Source organism: Lepisosteus platostomus, chromosome 2, assembly GCF_059453375.1.
Source record: "Lepisosteus platostomus isolate fLepPlt1 chromosome 2, fLepPlt1.hap1, whole genome shotgun sequence".
Taxonomy (NCBI): Eukaryota; Metazoa; Chordata; class Actinopteri; order Semionotiformes; family Lepisosteidae; genus Lepisosteus; species Lepisosteus platostomus.
Window position 1 is genome coordinate 15,810,139 of NC_142612.1, and position 19,164 is coordinate 15,829,302.

General features: G+C 40.3%; 2 protein-coding genes across 2 annotated transcripts in view; both read right to left on the reverse strand.

Moving 5' to 3' along the window:
- Positions 1–2,011: 2,011 nt before the first annotated feature.
- lrrc58b (leucine rich repeat containing 58b) lies at positions 2,012–13,998 on the reverse strand. Its single transcript, XM_088600436.1, has 4 exons — positions 13,267–13,998; positions 5,992–6,120; positions 4,998–5,275; positions 2,012–4,765 (listed from the first exon to the last, which is right to left on the reverse strand). Exons 1-4 carry the CDS (start codon positions 13,716–13,718, stop codon positions 4,572–4,574), a joined length of 1,053 nt encoding a protein of 350 aa, XP_088456562.1. The 5' UTR covers positions 13,719–13,998; the 3' UTR covers positions 2,012–4,571.
- A 2,317-nt stretch (positions 13,999–16,315) lies between these two features.
- The window catches only part of LOC148676022 (follistatin-related protein 1-like), a 51,900-nt gene continuing 49,051 nt past the window's right edge, over positions 16,316–19,164 (reverse strand). The window contains exon 11 of the mRNA XM_088600446.1: positions 16,316–18,817. Within this exon, the coding sequence (XP_088456572.1) occupies positions 18,773–18,817 (45 nt within the window). The 3' untranslated portion in view covers positions 16,316–18,772. The remainder of the gene's footprint in view (positions 18,818–19,164) is intronic.

The window sequence follows — 19,164 nt, forward strand, 5'->3', positions numbered from 1 at the left end:
TCTGCTGCCGTGTAGATGGAATTTGCTATTGAGGTTATAAAGGTACACACTCTAAACCAAACATTCTTTCTTTTTTACAGAAGTTACTTAATGCTTTCCTTCAATTTGCTGAGAAGGACTGCAACAACTCAGACAATTCCACGATACTGGATGGCTCCTAAACCGCTAAATGGGTGCAGCAACACAAGTCTAGAAGGAAACATCACAGCGTTCTGAAGGTTACAAATGAGAGGTGGCCATTCTGCCCAGCTGACCTGTTGGGTTCTGAGGAGCTTATTGATCTGAGGACCTCACCCAGCCCTGCCTTGAAAGAAGGCAGAGTGTTGAATCCAACACCATGCTCGCGCACCTCGTTCCAGACTTCATCATCAGCTTCTAAGACGGGGCTCACACACTCATTTTCTGAGTTTCCTAGGGCCTCCTGGTTTCTGTTCCAACATGTCGTTCAAACATTTAACCCAGTGAACATATCTACAGTATCTAGGTGTTTACTTAAGATCTTTCATGGTTAATTACTCAAAACACATTTACTCTTTTAACGGGGAACTGCAATGCTATTTTTTATTTCAGGGTTAGAAAGAATCAGCACTGATGAGTGCATTTCAAACCACAACGGAAGTAAAATGTACGCTTGTCAAACCTCCGATCTACATCACAAAATAGACAAAATTTTCAGGTATGCGGAGCACCACATTCTGTGGTTCAGAACAAGGCAACAAAAGTTTCGTGAGGTAAAGCGGCTCTATTACACTGCAAACAAGCAGGCTTGTGAATACATCTACTTTAATCCAATAGAAATATTGCCCTTGCCTTTGAGATGGGTTTCCCGCCAAATTTAACTTCTTAACTCTGCATACTAATCTTTTTGAAACATTTCTGTGGTGAAATATCTGCTGCACAACCTGTAATTATTTGCTCGTACATCGCATTACATTAATCATAACAGTGACTAGTGAGCAGGAAGGGCCCTTTAACGTCACAATCTGTGTCAAGTCTTGCTCTCGCCCGTGGTGAGAGCAGGGGTTTGCAACCAACATGGCCACTACCAGTACTTGAACAAAGTTCACGATTTTGTGCTTAATTTAAAATTTGTAAAATCTGTCTAATAAAATCAATGAATTTATTTAGTTACAGAGATTTAATAACTGGTCTGAGAGAATGGGCCCATGGTAGAGTTGCCAACAAAACACCTGTCTAAAACACCAGTCTGTATTTCAAAGTATGCACTTAATTGAATGGTAACGCCAACCACTTAACGGAGCTCAGAGCAAAAGAGTTTCATAAACCTCAAATTATATTATAGCAGTCCAGCCATGACACTGGAGAATGGCAGCCTCTGGTTTTCATAAAGCTCTCAGTTACCATGATTAAGAAATTAATGGATTCAGATTAATGGTACAGTATCAGCAGCCAGTGATGGTGCCAGAAGTTAGAAACCCAAATACAGGGAGCAATAGTTATAGGGAGATACACAGTATCGAATGAATCGAAAGATGACAATCATGAATGAAGAGTAGGCAAGAACCTTTACTTTGTATGTCAAGTCAATATAATTTATAAACAGAAAGTGCATATGCACATAATATAGTGCTAATCAATATTCAACATTCAACAAATTAGTGTTATTAATGTCTAACTGCATATGAGAAATATTTTAGAAATATATCAAATGCAGAGCAGGATATCTATTTTATTTAATCTTGTTATAATTCAAAAAAGAGAAGAATTTAACAACAAAAACAAACAAAAAATTCAACTTGAGAAATCGCTACAACTCAAGGTGCAAAATAGTCTTTGTCTTTGCTTTTGTACTTTTAAGGCACTTGTGATAGACATGCTGGAATGCAATTTGATATCACATACGATACAAAGGCTAGGCTTTGTCACAGTACAGCAAAGCAGATACATTTTAACAAACCAAGTGTGAAGTATGTGTGTGGTGGAGAATCATTTAGTATTTTAATACTTACCAAACAAGCCTTTTATAGAAAGAGGTGTTTTTAAGAATCCCTTATGTTACAAAGCTTTTATTAAGACTTTTCTGGAACAATACTTGCTGGCAACAGTTGAGTCTTCAAAAATATCCCAGATTCCCCTCATGGAACATTTCAGAACTCAGCAGAAGTGTGTTAACATGTTGCATCATGGGAGTCATAGTATACTTTTGTGGAATTAAACTACAGACACAAACACATGAAGCAGTCTTTTTCTAATATACAATATAATAAACATCTGATTTCACTATCTTTTGAAAAAAAGTGCAATAACATTACTCTATACAGTCATCTATTGAAGCTGTATTGTAGTACCTTCACTGAATTAAACTGCCTTTGGAAACCTGTTTAATTTGTTTAAAATTGACAGTTTGGTTTATGTTTTTTTCTTGTTTAACAAGCAAGCATTTTTATACGCAGCTCATCCGAAGGTCATGAGTCAGATACTTTAATTAAAACTGAAAATAATTTTAGAATTTGAGGTTTTGTATCAGGTAAAGCAGGCAAAACTCAACAAATGCTCTGGAAGGCAGTAGAAATAGTTTTAAAAGTCTTGGTATTTCCTGTAAGAAGCACTTTGCCTGCCATTTGAGACTCGAAGACCTATTGTTGTAAAAAAAACAAGGTTTACTGCCTAAACCTCTCAGTAATGTTTATGAACAGCAAAACTGTTCCAACTGCAGAACTAAAACAATATTCAACTATTTTTGATGAGCCTTAGATCAAACTTAATACTGATACCAGCAAGTGACCTTCTTTAGGGCCAACAGCTTTATGAACAGAAGCTCAACAAAGCAACACGTACAGTGAATGAGAAGCATCCTTACACTGAAGAGAATTAAACCCAAACATCACTCATATGAACATCTTATGTAAATAAGAGGAGAAAAAAGTGTATGTTATACAAATCGCCTTTCATCCGGGTACTGCAGGAGGTCAGCTAGATTCCTGCTATGCAAACACTTAAAAATGAAATAATTCAACAAAAACATCCAAGAAAAAAACAGAAATTACATCTGGACACAACCCTTTTTTTATCCTTGTGGCAAAACGTACCAGGCTGCAGACCTGCTGAGACAGGCCAGTCACAGTGCAATCACTGTGCACTTTCCATTTGTCTTGTCCATCTGGGAAGTACTGTATGTATTAAGGGTACACGGGCTGCGATTTCTTTAAATATGGGTTGTCAGTTTCCTGTGGTGTTTTGAAAATAAACAGTTGGAATAGGGTCCTAGTTTGCTGCCAGTTAGCAGGAAGGACATAGATGAGACAAAGCAGAGTGGCCTGTACTTTAACCACTGCACAGATAAACACAGTTTCTCCTACAATCAGACAGCATCTGCACATGCATCCAAGTTATTAAACTGGGGGGTGGAGAGTAGAGGCAGTAACATTCCTCACCTTCGCCTTGGAAGGCAAAAGGGACCAGTGACAGGCTGGGGACCCAGCAGCTTTGAAACGTGACAGGCATGTGTATGCCTCAGATGTCTTCATCTGAGAAACACATGGTTTGCTCTCAGCTGTACACACTGAAGTACGGCTCGTACTTCTCAAAGGACAGCCTTATGCATAAAGATGTTCAACTGTTTGATGTTAGTGATAACCGACAAATGACCGTTTCCACTCAGAAGGATTTAAAACAATACTGAAAATGTTGCAGCTCTTTTTTGTGAAAGTATGAATGTTATAGAATACAACCACTTTGGGCTCTAAAACATAAATGAGTTTATAATTAAACAGATTAGAAATAGGTACAATTTGTGTTAATCCTGTTTCAGTACACATCAATATGCTTAAATAAGTGTGAAAGTGTTTATCCAAAATAATCACATTGTGTAATAATTCCACTGCATAAATTAAGATGACAGTTTAAAGATACTGTAATGTTTTGTAAATCCTTTTTCATAATGTTACAGTATTGTCTGTTTAAACAGTAGAAACCAGGCACTTAATAGGGATTTACAATGTATCTATTCTATTTAGAGGACACGTAGGACATTGTTTTGCAGTTAAGATTAATGCATAATGGTGTATTTAATGTAAATTGCTGACAGGCATGCTTGTCAGAGATTAAAGTTTTCTCTGAAATCACTTGATAACGATGTGTCCCAGCAGCAGTGACAGCTACCCGGGTCCAGGGGTAGTGCTTTGTCAATTTTTAAAGATTTGCTACCTCTTACTGTTCAAAATGTCCTTTGTACTTTCTTGACAAGCTGATGCGACTGCAGCTATCGTAATTGCTGGCAACTGGGGTGCACCTCAGTTCCGTGTTAAAGATCCCCATCTCACACTCACTCCTCTTCATGCCAGAAAGCGTTTGCTTGAATGTTCAAGCTTACGCCGTCCACGTAGGGCTGAAATACAAAGGCTGACTGCAAGTGCAGAGTCTTCACTGTCGGTACACGTGCCCCAGGCTTCGGAAAGTCTGACTGTGACAGCCCCAAAACTTCACCCACTGTCCATGAACACAATTCTCCTTTGAGCTGGAAGCAATTTGCATCACGTTGTAAATTTTTCTTACAACAGCAGTCTGGCCTTGGGAAACGATCAGGACGCCTTCAGTCTGAATCACACTTCCTATCCCAGAAGGACTTTCTGCATCCTGTGAGCGGGAACGCTGAACTCATCCTCCGAGTCCGCATCACTCTGTGGGTTGGAGCTACAGGGAGAAGTACACTCGGGAGAGCACAGGTAGTGCATCAGTGGCAGGCGGTATTTTCCACAAAAATCCACAAACTTGATGTGACGCACGCAGGAGTCAAAGTAGACGCCTGCAAAAATGAACAAAGCAAAAGAGTTTCGGGGAGAAACCAAAAGAAGAAATCTGACGCTCTTAGACACTGCACTGCATATGCAAACAACACTTTCTATCTGAGCTTCACATTCAATGACACCATTTAAAAGAAGACCACGCTGATGCACCTTTTGCTATCGGTAATGCTAACACGTGCATCTTCCTATACTGGGCTGAACGACTCTGAACAGGAAAGAACACCTCTTTACCTCCGCACTTCGGGTTGGGACACTTGCTTGCTAAATCCAGGTACCTGACCAGGTTTCCTGGCAGGTCCCAAGGGGTGTAAGGGACGTTCCGGGACTTGATGGTGCGGCCCGCGAGCTCCAGAAGCGAGGGAGGGTCGTAGGTCATATCTTTGACGAAGCGCACGACCAGCGGGTTGCCGCGGAGGCTGAGCTCCTGCAGCTGGACGAGACTGAGGATCTCGCGGGGGAGGTACGTGAGCAGGTTGTTGTGGAGGCTCAGGGATCGCAAAGAATGCAGCCTGGAACAGAGAACAGACTCTGTGGTGACTTGCGGAGCCCTGCTCTGTTGAAATGGCCACAGCGGATCTGTCTAATATTCCCACAGCGTTGTGCACACCCATCCATCCACTTTCGAACCGCTTTATCCAGTACAGGCTTCACGGGGGAGCTGGAGCCTATCCCAGCAAGCACCGGGTGCTGGGCGGGACACACTCTGGACAGGAGACGAGTCCGTCACAGGGCACACACAGACACAAACACGCACACACTCGCACCAGAGCAAATTCTCCCAGAAGCCAATCAACCTACCAATACGTTTCTGGACTGTGGGGAAAAAAAACACGCAAACGTGGGCAGAACTTACAGACTCCACACAGATAGCACCTCAGGAACTGAAACCACGGCCCCAGCACTGTGCCAGTGTTTTTCAACATAATTAAAGATAATTATTTCACTACCTTGTGTCATTTAAAGCTATTTGATGACGGGATGATGTATGTGTGCGTACATGTGAACTTGTACAAGTGTGGTCCAACGTGTAAGTGTGTTGGGGGAATATGGGGTTGTGTATACAGCTCTAGACCTCTTTCCAGCCTTCTTTACTCTGTTGCTGCATCCTTGAGAAAGCTCCTTCACCACTACTGCTGTCAGTCCTAGAAGAAGTGTCCCCCAGTGTCTCCCGGTTCTGGGAGGGTTCAGGTGCAGCCCTGACGAGCCCAGGCCGAGCAGCACTCACTGTGCGAGCTGTGGGGGGATGCTCTGGATGTTGTTGTCACACAGGACCAGGTAGCTGAGGTGAGGCAGGTTGGCCAGCTCAGGAGGGATGGTGGCGATGGAATTGCCTCCGAGGTACAGCAGCTCCAGACTACAAGACACGGGCGACATCTTGAAATCACCGAGACAAACCGCAAGAGCCTACACCAAGGTGTGTGCGCCACTACAGGCTTCAACTGGGTTTTTCAGCTCCATATGTAAATATTGCCTACACATGGTAGAAGAAACTTGGTGGAGAACTGGGAGGAGGATATTTTCTTGTTTTGTTTTTTTTGCTTATAGCCAATAACATTTTCAATTTGACAGCCCCAGTCTTACCTCATTCCAATCTCATTTTTTACCTTTGCTGGCAGAGTATTTTAAACCTGATACTTTTTTCTTATGTAGTAAGCTGTATCGTAGCTGCAGGATGTTCCCTGTTTGTAGAAACAGTATCCTTTTCACACAAAGTTGTTATATCATTCTTTTTTTTTGTACTGTAATACTATATTTGACTAAAATGATCACTTCTGAGTTCTGGAGGATTGATCCCTTTTTCATGTTTTTTTACTGGTAATTTTTTTGTTTTCAGATTTAATATTCTGTAATACAGTAAACTGTACTTTTGTCAAAGCAATCAGGAATCTATGAACTTAGGGTGTTTCAGAATATATTTTATATTGAACACAAAACATCAAAATATTCTTATTTTCACATTCATATTCAAATATGTGCTAATTCAGACAAAACTGTTTCCAGAAAATCAGATCACATTACACTACATTAAAAGAGAGGTACTCTTAGCTACATTCAAGGCAGTTACTCTCAGATTCCCATGTTAGTATTTATTTTCTGCAACCTCAAAACATTTTAATACAGGCAAATTACTACATTTTTTTATTGCTAAGGTTCCATGTATACTGTGACCACAATAAAAATTCATACTGAGTTTGTCTCATGCAAAGAATAACTGGGAGCACAGAAAAAGGTATCCAGTCAATGACTTTATAAGATGGCTTTTTTCAGAATACAGCTGTATGTATCAATTAGCTACTAACTTCCAAAACAACCTAGATGTGCCGAATGTACTCCTTTCTTTTGTCACCTTTCTTACGTTATTAATATTGACATGAAATGCTGATACGTTTTCAGCACACCGAAACACGTTTGAACATTTTTAAGGATAAAAGGCGATTTGCACTTCCAGAACGTAAGGTCAGAAGAGAACTGAAAGCTGTACGAGGTCCTTTGGCTTAGAAACTCAAACCTCTCACTTACCTGATTTGCTGAGACCTTATAACATTAAATGCACCATAGACAGAAAAGCTTTGAACACAGGCCGGACAGAATTTGTGGAATAATAGGAGCTAAAAGCACACGATTCAGTACTTTAAGCTGCCTATTATACTGTGTCTGGGAACGCAGCCATCCCTCTCCAAGGTTTCTTGTGTCAACTAAGCGTTTTATCTAAAGAAGTCATTTATCCTAATCAATGCTGTTTTCGTTCTCGGGGTGAAACTAGTGCACAGTCTGGCCAGAACACAGGCTACCTCTGTTCAAAATAAGGCTTAATACAACAGCACCGCGAAATTACTGGTGAACCCCTGGGGTTCAATTTTATGTATATTTTAGATCTAAAATGTAATTAGACCTTCATGAAAGTCCAATAAAAGATGAAGATGATCTGATTAAATCTATAACACAAAGGCGAAATGTATATTTGTATTATTAAATAAAACAATCCCACAATAAATCTTTGTGTAAATAAGTACGTGAACCCTTAGACTGAATAACTTAAACTAGTTAAAAAGTCAGGCAGTGGTGATTTACCAATGATGTATTAAATTCCAAATAAATTTACACTACCAGAAATTTAGGGCATAAGCTTAACAATAAAAAGAGCACACAAAAAGGCATGATTTGATTATATTGCATTGAAAAGCATAAAAAAGGATATGAATGACACTGCAAAGATATTCATTTATACTACTAACTACATGCCAGAGAAAAACATGAGTACTAGGTAGTAGAATACTGAACACAGAGCAGCTCACCTTACATCAGCAGTAACACCAGTGACACTATGCTAACTCTCCCTACGCCTAATTCCATCTCTTTCACAAATAGTATTCTTAGGTATTATTGCTTTTAACAACCTGTGCAAGTGAAAGTGACACTTAAGCGTGACACTATTTTTCTAATTTACTGAATCTTACCTTCCGTTTGTCTTCAGTATTTTGCTTTGATCCTGCTGCAGTGTGAATCTTTTTATCCCAGCTGAGCACTGAATCCTACAAAAACCTTCACTCCACATCTTTGCTAAAGATGGTAAAACTACAGAATTTTAATTCAGATAATTTGACACCTTTTGCAAAACAAGCTCAGAATTAAAGACTACAAAAATGCAGCCAATAAGTACCTGTTCCCACTAGAGTGTCTTTACAAGGAAGAATTTCATTAACGGTGAATAGCAAGCAGATTGTCATCGCTGCTACCTAAGTGGCTTCTCTAATGAGAAGCGCTTTTTTAAATGCTCTTACACTGAGGTCCAAGGAGCTTAATCAGCTTGTTAAGAAGTGCAAAGACCTCCCCAGCACTCCAGGGTACAGCTGTTGTCCGAAAGGCCTAGGGAGGGCATGTATCAAACAAGACTCTGGCCCAGGGAGCCCCCAAGGAGTTCTGCAATGCTGGACCACACAGGCTTTACCTTTGCTTGTTCCCTCAGATCTCACCAGGGAAGAAGCCCATCTAATCAAGACAACAAGCAATTCACAGTCTAACACAATGGTAGCCTTTCACCTCTGTCAGAGGAAAGCTCCACGCTTGCACAGACAAGCACGCCTGCTACTCACATCTCTGCACAATCTTCAGGGGCTGGTTTGACTAGAAACATGGGACTCCGGACTACAGATTCAGAGACTTTAAAACCCCTTCGGGAAATACAACTGCAGGTCTGTAACATTCACCGAGTTTCTGCAAACCAACTGCAAGAGAGCATTCTTCTAAATTGCCTTTGTAAAAGAACCCAAATTTGTAAAGAATATTTTTATATTTTGCACATTTCAACAGTGAGATAAAAATGTCCCTTTCTTGTTTTTATACTTCGATTCATGAATAAATATCACAGATACATTATCCTGCTCTCTGTCACTCACTTGAAGTGCCTGATCATTGCAATTGCAACAAGGAGCCAATTAGACTATGCTACTATGACATACAAATCACATGCACAGCAATCTCTGATGAGATTAGAAAGGCAGAATCTGTTTCAGTCAATACTTTAAACAAGAATGATCGTATTGTGCCGAACTTTTTATAGATGGATGATACTGTATATACACACTATTGGAAGAAAAAACCTTTGAAGTTTATTCTTTTAAGACTGGACAATCATTGAATATGGCCTAAATGAATGAAACTGACTTCAAATAAAGTGTACAATAATTCCAAAAAACATTTAAATTATAATGAAAGGAGGGAAGAATTCAAAGACCACCTGCAAGGGAGACTCGGAGATTCAAAACAAAAATCCAAGGGGGAAAAAACAAAGTGTCAGATAATGAAATGCTTATATTGTAACTATAAGGCAGGAGTATTAGGATCAAAATGAAAAATATTAGAAATTCTGTTTTAGCAGGTTATGCTGTAACTAGAGTTACTGCAGCATGCCTTGCATGAGAGAGGAGATGATTGATACAACATTAGCTGACACACAAACATTGTTCTGAAGAGACAGGAAAGGTGTAAAACAGCCTTCAGGCACATGACCTAACCTGGCTTCCAAAGTCTTAAAACCTATATGGGTCTATCTTATAATTCAAACATTTATTATTATGCAGTCTTACAGAGTGAAAAGAGGGATGTATACATGGCTGTTTTTCGATCAGGTTAGGAACATGAGGACTGTCAGGAACTGAAACTCAAATATTACACAAGGCTAACAAATTCTTCTTCCCTCAGTAGTTTAGCACCTACAATCAATGCCGGTATTGATCTAGTCTTGTCAATCAATCCAGACAGAGAGGGAAAGAGGTGAGAGAACCATTAAGGAACAGTTATCATAATACAGTAAGCAATGAAGTGTACTTTGAACCTGTACAGGTAGAGTCCAAAACAATGATTTTGTGTGAAGCAGTACAGAGTGAACGGCAGAAAAGATATTCTGTTTAAGTACAAAAGATTTATCCCGACGGTAAGAAAACAAAGTCTAGGAAGCTGTGGCCCTAATGGTTTTAATAAACCACTTAAAAATAACATGTTTTTCTGCCCTGACAAACAGGAAAAAAAAAAAAACATTTACAAGGAAAATCATAGCTGTAATTAAAATGAATTTAAGTTAAACAATAAAAATAAAAGGGTTTGTTGAACATGAGATTGGACAAGCCTGGGGTCTTCAGCGCTTGTGACTTTAATCTCAGCCCAATGTCTTACCATCTTTTAGTCCCTTAACGCCTATCTTAGTTCTTTCCATTTAAGTGTTTTCTGAGCTCAGTGTTTCAGTTTCCAAAACACACTGTGTTAGGCACATTGTTGCCTAGACATTTGCAAAAAAAAATAAACTCCTTCTCTGGTTTCATTTCTCTAGAAAAAACTCATGCTGAGCAGGCAGGTGGGAATTTCACTGTATCGGACCCTTCCAGTATAGGAATTCCTAACTCTGCAAGGATCACAGCTGAAAACCATAAACGGGTGGATCTTGGATTGTTCCTTTCAGGAGAAGGAAAGGCTTCCTTGCATTGGCCCCAGGGAACCGGTCAGCCCTCCTACACCCATCACAGCCTCTACAGCAGTAAAACTCCGACAGCTTTTAATGTTTAACATCGGGTTATAAAACCGGTGCGCCCTGATATAAATAACTGTGTCACTGTGACACAGATGGGGTGAGTTTGTTTTATAGCTTCTGTAAGTAGTTGGCTACAAGTATTTTTAATCCAGTCAGTTAATTTAAGGCCTCACTGCTGGCTTGAGATCAGGAAATATAAATAAATGTCTTAGGGGTGTCAACTTCAGTAGTGTGTGTGGATCGGCATGGTGAATAGTTCACTAATCAAACGAAGTCAAACGGACCATTTTCCTACTATAACCTTTCAGCATCTACAAGACGCAATGTCTTGGATCAGGTTCGGAATGAGTTCTCAGCTGCTGTGTGGTAAATGAGGTGATCTTGGCCGTATATGCCTGTCCTAGGGGTAGGCAGAATGTAAATGTCCAACTCAGGAGCTGGAGACAGCATTTTGAGACAGCAGGCAAATTAACTAGAAACGACATCTGGACTGGCATTGCATGAAGCTGGGAGAAACGTAAACTGCCATTGCACAACAGCTATACCATATGCTCAAGATAAAGTAACCCCACTGCCCCCAGCCTGAGATAGCACAGCTATTTGCGTCAAGCACAAGTTAAGAGTCACAAGCATTCAGCAACATAATGCACCCTCTGATACTAGTGAAGCCTACTTCACTAATGGCTATGTTTTTTTCCATTTTATTCTTCTCACATAGCATCACTTACATAAAAATTAAAAAATGCAGCACGATAATATATTCCGTTGCCTAATAGTGCACATTCCAATGTCAAAGAAGGTATTCTTTCCAATACAATTCCTTCATTTTTGCTGTTGAGGGTGCCAAACAGTCAAATAATTAATTCTCAGTGTAGGAAGAAGCATTTATTATTATATACCGGCAAATCTACTGAGAACATTACTCAGTTCTCTATACTAAACGCAAAGAATATATACCAAATAACACTGTGTAATTAACAAGTATTAAAGCTATTTTTTTTTGTCCAGTAATATACGTCACTACTGTTGTGCATAAAATTTGTTGTGAAACCACCCTAGATTGAGCTGCAGTGAAAACAACTTTTTTGGCAATTAGTGCCTCAGTATCAGGTATAAAACACCTCAGCTATTATTGCTTAAGAACATTTCTTTTTCTTTACCAAAATACCATCAACATGTCCTCGTTGTGATCCAGCACACTGAGCTGTTTTCCAGTCAAGGTCAAATTCAGCCCCTCCCTCACACATCCCAGCATATGGACGTGCAGTGGCCTGTGAGCCCTCAGTAAGATCAAGCCTCATTTCTTCCTCCACAGCTCACCTGACACCCCTGGGATCAACCACAGCCACATCTTCAGCAGCTACAGGCTCTTCCAGAATACACCGATTGGAAGTAAGAATAAACTTTTAATCCTCCTCCAATGTTTTGTCCACAGACAGTACAATCAGAAACCCTATGCGTTGTACTACTGCTTTCCTGAATCATTCAAAAGCATCAATTTTAAAGCAAAACACACTACAATGCCAATACTGCAGTTTTGGATATCTACAATATTTTATAGTTTTTTTTTCCCCCATAAAGCACAGCTACAACTGAGGTGGGTTTTTAGCCCTATAAGCAGACAGTGCTGACACAGCTGTCGAATGGCTCATCAATTGCACTGTCCCCGCATTTTGATTGAAATCCTGTAGGTGAGTGGTCCAGTCTCTTTCTCTCAGTAAGCATGACTCTGCACAATCACAGCTAGCACGTGTCTCTTCGTCGTCACATTATGCACGATCAGTTTTTGGAAGGCAAGCTTTGGTTAGTCTGAACAAAAACACTAAACAGCTTCTGTGGTCAAACCGCCTACAGCTGTGCACGTATTTTCACACTATTCAAATCTCTAAAAACTGCAGTTCGTCTTGTTTGTTGGATGCAATACTCGCCAAACCAAAGAACACACACAAAGGAGATGCTTTTAAGAAGGAATAAGTCACAAATCAGTCGTATAGCGAAAACATGATATTAGAGGCATTTCTTCACCCTCCGAGCCCATTTCGCTGATCTGCAAAGCTGCTCTCGCACTGATTTAGTCTGGAGACGGCAGGTGCCCCTCACCCAGGAATAAAGGGAATATCCCACTTATCTGGTACTGTAGATATGTTCACAGATCTAAAACGAAGCGCTTGTTAAAGTCTTGCAATACTAACTGTCAGCTCTGTGATGCATCTCTTAACGCTACAAGAGAAACAAAAAATGATGCAATGCTTTTCAACCCTGATCTAGAACAGAAGTAGCTCGAACGACATTGGGGAAATTGGGAAATGTTGTACAGTTAGCACATGGCTTTTACAATCCTGTTGACAATACAAAGTAAAACCATTGTCTTGCACGGATAGTGAAAACGCACATTATTACAACCTCCATCGACAACGTCGTCATACATCTCCTGTGATTCCTGACAGATCTCAAACGCAAACCCTTCAGATTTACCTGGTGAGATTTTCTATTTCTGCGGGGATGGTTCTCAGTCTGTTTCCCCCTAGCGAGAGGGACTGTAGGGACTGCAGTTCCAGGCACTGACTCGGGACCTCCTCAAACCTGTTCCCACTGAAGTTCAGCACTTCCAGGGACATGGTCCCGAAGTCCTTGGGCAGGGAGGACTCGTCCAGCCTGTTGTTCTTGGCCACAAGGGTCTTCAGTTTTGTGAGTCGCAGAATGTCCTCACAGATGAACGCCAGCCCGTTGCTGCTGATGTCGAGGAACCGGAGGTTGGAGAAGTGGCTGACGGAGGCAGGCAGCACCGTGAATCGGTTGTAAGTCAGAAAAAGCTGCTGGGTCTCTCTCTTCCGCTCTTCGCTCACGTTATCCAGGGTAAGGCTTTCCAAACTGAGCCTCGACAAATCCAAGACGTTTTCCCCGTCTGCTCTTTCGGAGACCTCCATTTTCCAAAACAAAAGTTATTTTTTGCCGTCCTGTGAGTTTCCTAGAAACAAGAACGGTTACTGCGTTGCAAGGGAAATAATGTTGAACTGTATCTCTCACAACTGCTTCAAGAACCTGTACCAGTTCGCCAATGCGTTAACCTAAGTAACAAATTATTCAAGTATCATAAGGCATTGGGGAAAATACATTTAGTTATACTAATAAGTCACAGGAGCTGTTTAACTCATAGACAGTAGACGCTTACGCTGCACATATCAATTCATAATACAGGTTCCGGGGCTGATCTCGTCACGTCCCCCCTTCAGACATTGGCTATCTCGCAGTCAGTTGTGAACATGTGGATGAATCTGGGCCACCATTCAGGTTCAGGGTCGCTTTCCGCACTTGTGAGAAGAGGCGAGGATGTTAACAGCTGGTGAAGCCGCGAACGTATTTGTTCAGAGGTCATCTTAGCTGTCGAGGTTTTCAGTTTCGACACAGGCGCTTTATGCCTGTCAGTTGGAAGGACAAAGAAAATAATCAGGATTTGATTCGCATTCGCGTCCTTTCTTATTTTGGGGGGATTTCGTAAGGTTGTATCACACAACTGCCACGTACAGCACGTTACATAGCGTTTGCATACAGTAGGACAGGAGTGTTATACAGTCAGCTCATGAGCACCTCTGCTGTATCTGCCTGTCACTGTTACACAAACCGCTGCATAACCCTAGCTCTGATGAAGCATACTTTCATTAGACATCGCTTCCTGTTTTCTACAGTCTGTAAATAAGTTTATACGCACACAATGGCCGTAGAAAACAAGAGTTGTATACTGTAAATGCGTTTTTTTTGCCTTCTGCGTGCCTGTAAACTGTATTCCTACATCGTTCAGTTAATTTTGTTTTACGTAGCGCCTTTATATGCAATCATTTCAAATATCTTTCAGTTGCTTAACTAAATCAACTACTTCATTAACTATGTTTTCAGATATTAATTGGTCTTCATTTGATATTAGTACCGCAATTCCATGTTTTTTAATAAGCAATCGATGGTTATTTTCTAACCTTCAGTTCCGGAACGTGCCTAAATTTACTCAATCGTTTTCTCTGGGAGATCATCTAAAAATCCGATTATTAAAGATGGAGCAGCTACATGAGTAATCAGCTTTTGTCATGGTTTCGTCCTTACTGAAATAGCACGGCAGAAAGAGGCTTTGGGGAGCACTTAAAGTGTTTAGCGCGTTTTAAAATGCTGAAAGTTAACGTGGTAAGATTATTCCAACTTTTACAAAATGAATTTTGCTGGGTTTAGGGATGCACACCTCAGGACAGTAATTATGGGTTTAGTTTACAAAGCATTTAAATCAGTATTGCAGTAGAAAGAAGTGTACTTTGTTTCTGACACTCACGTGAGAATAATTATACAGTTGTAATTGTTATATTTATAATCACCTCACCCGAACCATTACATTCTATTTTCCAAGCTAAATTAAATATCCTGTCCACCAGCAGCATTGTCCTGCCACTGAATGTTTGTTTTTCCACAATCCAGCATGATTTATCAAGTAAATGCAGGAGACAACTGGTGAGGGTTTTTCAACTGTTTTCATGGTTTAACCCTAATGAGCGTTTTCCTGTTGATGAATGCACAAAGCAAGCAGCTACTTTATACTTTAACAAGTTCTTTTTACATCCACAATACAAGATGATTGCAAACCAGTCTTTCAATGCCCTACAAGTTCCCCAGCCAAGTTGTTAAAGCCGACACCTCGGTTCCTTCAAGAAACAGCTAGAAGAGATCCTTGGATTAAGTAACACCAAACGGGCAAGAGAGGCTGGAAGGCCTCCCCGTACCTGTGACCTTTCTTATGGTTTTAGGAATCGGGGAAGTCCATTACTGGTCCACAAGAATCAAAGCTCATTTTATAACGTTTTATAACGGACCCCTCAATCAACCGTTGTCAAATGTGTTACATAAGCAAGATGTTCGAGTTCCAAAGTAATTCAGAGGTTGTGTTGAAGACCTGAGCAGCCTGTTGGGTTTGATGCCTGGAAGTATTTGATTCGGACACTTATAAAGTGGTCTTACACCTTGTAAGTGATAATACAGTATTTACATATTTTTTTATCTATTGTCTTTAAATTGCCTCCCTTCTACATGGTAGCCAGAGCCTGGACTGGCCTTTTAAAGATTTTATTACATTTGTTTTTTCTGATTCTGTCCTATACATTCCGTTCAATTCTTGAATTTAGTGAGTCGACACACTTTCTCCGAGTCGTATTTGGATGGATCGGATGTACATGAAAATGAACGTATCTTCTGGCCCACCAGCGCCACACAAACTGATGTCTAACAGGAAGGCTACACAAAACCTTGAGTCACACTACACAAGGCGTGGCATCCATGCTGCTGTGTCCAGATGAGGTGTTGTTCTGTTGGAAAGATGCTTCTCTTTCTTTTCACCAGACTTGACAATTCACGTGTTAAATAAACTCACAGCCTGAGATATAATAAATAAGCCAATTTGTAACTACCTTCATTGCAGTTGCTGCCTCATTGTTAAAAAAATGAAAGCCTTCTCTTTGCATTGTGTAAGTATTAAGAGCTGGCCATTAAAGAATTTTGTAGTATTTTTATTGGCATGTATACCCCAAATAACCTGTAAGACACAGAGCAGTAATAAAAATAAACAGTGAGTAAACAATGTAGTGATAGCTTTTACAAGTATACAAAATGGTTTACATGCTCACAAGACAAAAACGAAACAAATTTAGACTATTATAAGGTAATACTGCCAGATACATTTGTGCTGTTTAAAATATCCTAGGTGGGATCTAACACTCAGTGGAAAAACGGCCATCTTTCTTTCAGCTGCTGATTTTGCTTTTGATGGCTTTAAAGGAGTTTTTCTTCTGAAAACACCTCTTCCATGATTGTTAAGGCACTGATACTGCACGCGGTACAACGAAATTGTCAATAGGATCGTGTGAAACTGAACTATAAAATAACTACAGAATTTATGCTTCTAGAGTGGATACTGATTCTACTCCACTGATAGAGATTGAAAGAAAAGGTATATTGTCGTTGCTGGGTCCAGAGTAATGTATTACCTGGAGTTATACAACATCATTCAACGTCTTACATCAGGCTTTGGTTTCAGTGTCTCCAGCTCGTTCTCAGTGCTTTACAATGACTCAGCGGCTCAATTTACGCCCCACAGGCTGACACTTTTGCTGCTCGTTCTTTCATTGTGCCAGGCACTCCTGACATCCCAAATCCACCCACAACCTGGACGTACAACATCTGTGTCTGTTATTATTCATTCCCTGCAGGAATGTTCCCTCCCTCCCAGTAATTGAATTCCATCATTTCATCCTCCATCCATGATTTTTCTGAGCCCATTCACAAGCAGCAAACAAATCCCATCTAGTGCCGAGACTCCTTTTGTTCAGATACATACTTTCAATCTGTCATACATTGAAAACAACAAAAAACAGACAGCAGCGTTTCTAAAGCAGATGGCAAAACCATGATTCAGATTCTCTCAGTACACAGACATGTTGCAATCAGGTTAATCACCAGTCAGCCCAGACTAAACAGAAAGGATGGAGCAAAAGCCAATAAAATTGATTTCCATCGTTGCTATTAGGTGAAATAAACGAACAATGTGCAACACGGCTTTCAGATGAAACTACTGGAAAGCGACTAATTGCTGCACTCTGAAGAGGAAGAACACCAGGGAACACAAGTGGCACATTCAGAAAGTGGTATCATGCCGGTTTTACAATTCTGTGCATTTACACATCTTACACTTTATGAGTATGTCCCCATTTGTGAAAAGCATGCATTTTTATTGGACTTCTTTAAGACTGCAGTCTTGAGTTACAATAAAGTTTAAAATAAAAAAGACTAGCTTTTGCAAAAACATGTTCAAGAATACTATAAAAACTTAAAAATATAGCACCTTTATGAAATGCCGAAGGAGTGCTGTTCATTTTACAGGGAAAAGAGCTGTGCCTCGTTAAACTAAGTATCCCACATAGCAGTGGACCCCAGTGTGTTTATGCTGAATAAGGTTTTGCACCGTTAAGAGTTAACTAGGAGTTGAACCAAAGTTGTGCAAACTTTGGGATGGTTCTAAAATTTCACAGCAGTGACAACTTCATACAGTGCAGCTAAACAGCTGGGGATGATGTTTGCAACACTCAAAATATGTCTTTCATCATTTGTTCTAGGTTAAATTAAACGTACAAATACTTATCCTCTCATTGAAATACAGTGCATTCAAGCATGGTTCTGTACATGCTTACAAGCAGTACAAGCAGTGCTATTATGAATACATATGCCTGGCCCATTTTGTGAAAAACAAAACTGAGCAATTCAGCAGATACATATAAAAAGTATATTATACTGGTAACATTCCTCGTTGTAACATGATTTTCCCAAATGTGATGTTATTCTCTAATCTTATATGAGTTGTATGTTAATATGCTTTTCAAGGGCTGAAATTGCCAGTTCAAATCCAGCTGTGCCAGTCATGGACTCGTGGACAGGAAGGGCCTAGCTGTGAAAACTGTACTTTTCTAAGACTTACAGTAATTAGAAAAACCCTGCTCCCAGTGACCCTTATTAACTGTACTTAAGAGACTAGACATTATGCTATTGTCCTTAGTAACGCCGTACGGTTCAAATCCAAATCCAGCTGTGCAAGTTGAGATGGCAGAGCCTGCAAAGCACCAGTCCTTCCCTTCTTTTGCCCTCTTGTAGCTGTTGAGAGTTACTTACGGCAGCTGTTTTACAAAAAAGACACTGCCCTCTTTCTGCTGAGGCCCGCAGTGGTACAATCTAAAGGCTACAGCACCCTACGTACAACAATGTTGGATTGCTACCCCACGTATAGCAATCACAGCAAAAAATAAACATCGGAATACAAAAACAAAAACACACACAAAAAACTACAATGTATTTTTTTCGGCAACAGTACGCAAGTCAAGCATCAGCCTGATCTTCATGAAGGAAAAATGTGAGGATGACTGGAGAGCTTTCCCATTTCCTCTTCGCACGCCTGTGCTCTTTATTTCTCCTTTGTACTGGATTTCTTTGATTTCTCCACTGTTTCCTGTAAGACAGAGATGGGCGTTTTACACATTGACTGATGATCAGGCACACAGAGACTAGACATTGAAAGGGAGATACCTTTACATTTAGAAACCATACACAATGCTACAATGCCATACAAAGTAATGGGAGGGTTAATCAATTATGGAGCCAATGTTTTATCTTATGTAAGACATCAGCAGTGTTTGTCTGCAGGAGAGCAGCTCCAGACAGGATGTTAGAACTCTGTCACTGGAGTTTAGCCTTGGTGTCACAGACCCCCACACCTGCTGGCTTTATACAAACATTATAAACCAACACTGACCACTTAATGTCGGCCATAACATCTTGGTTTACGGCCATTATTAA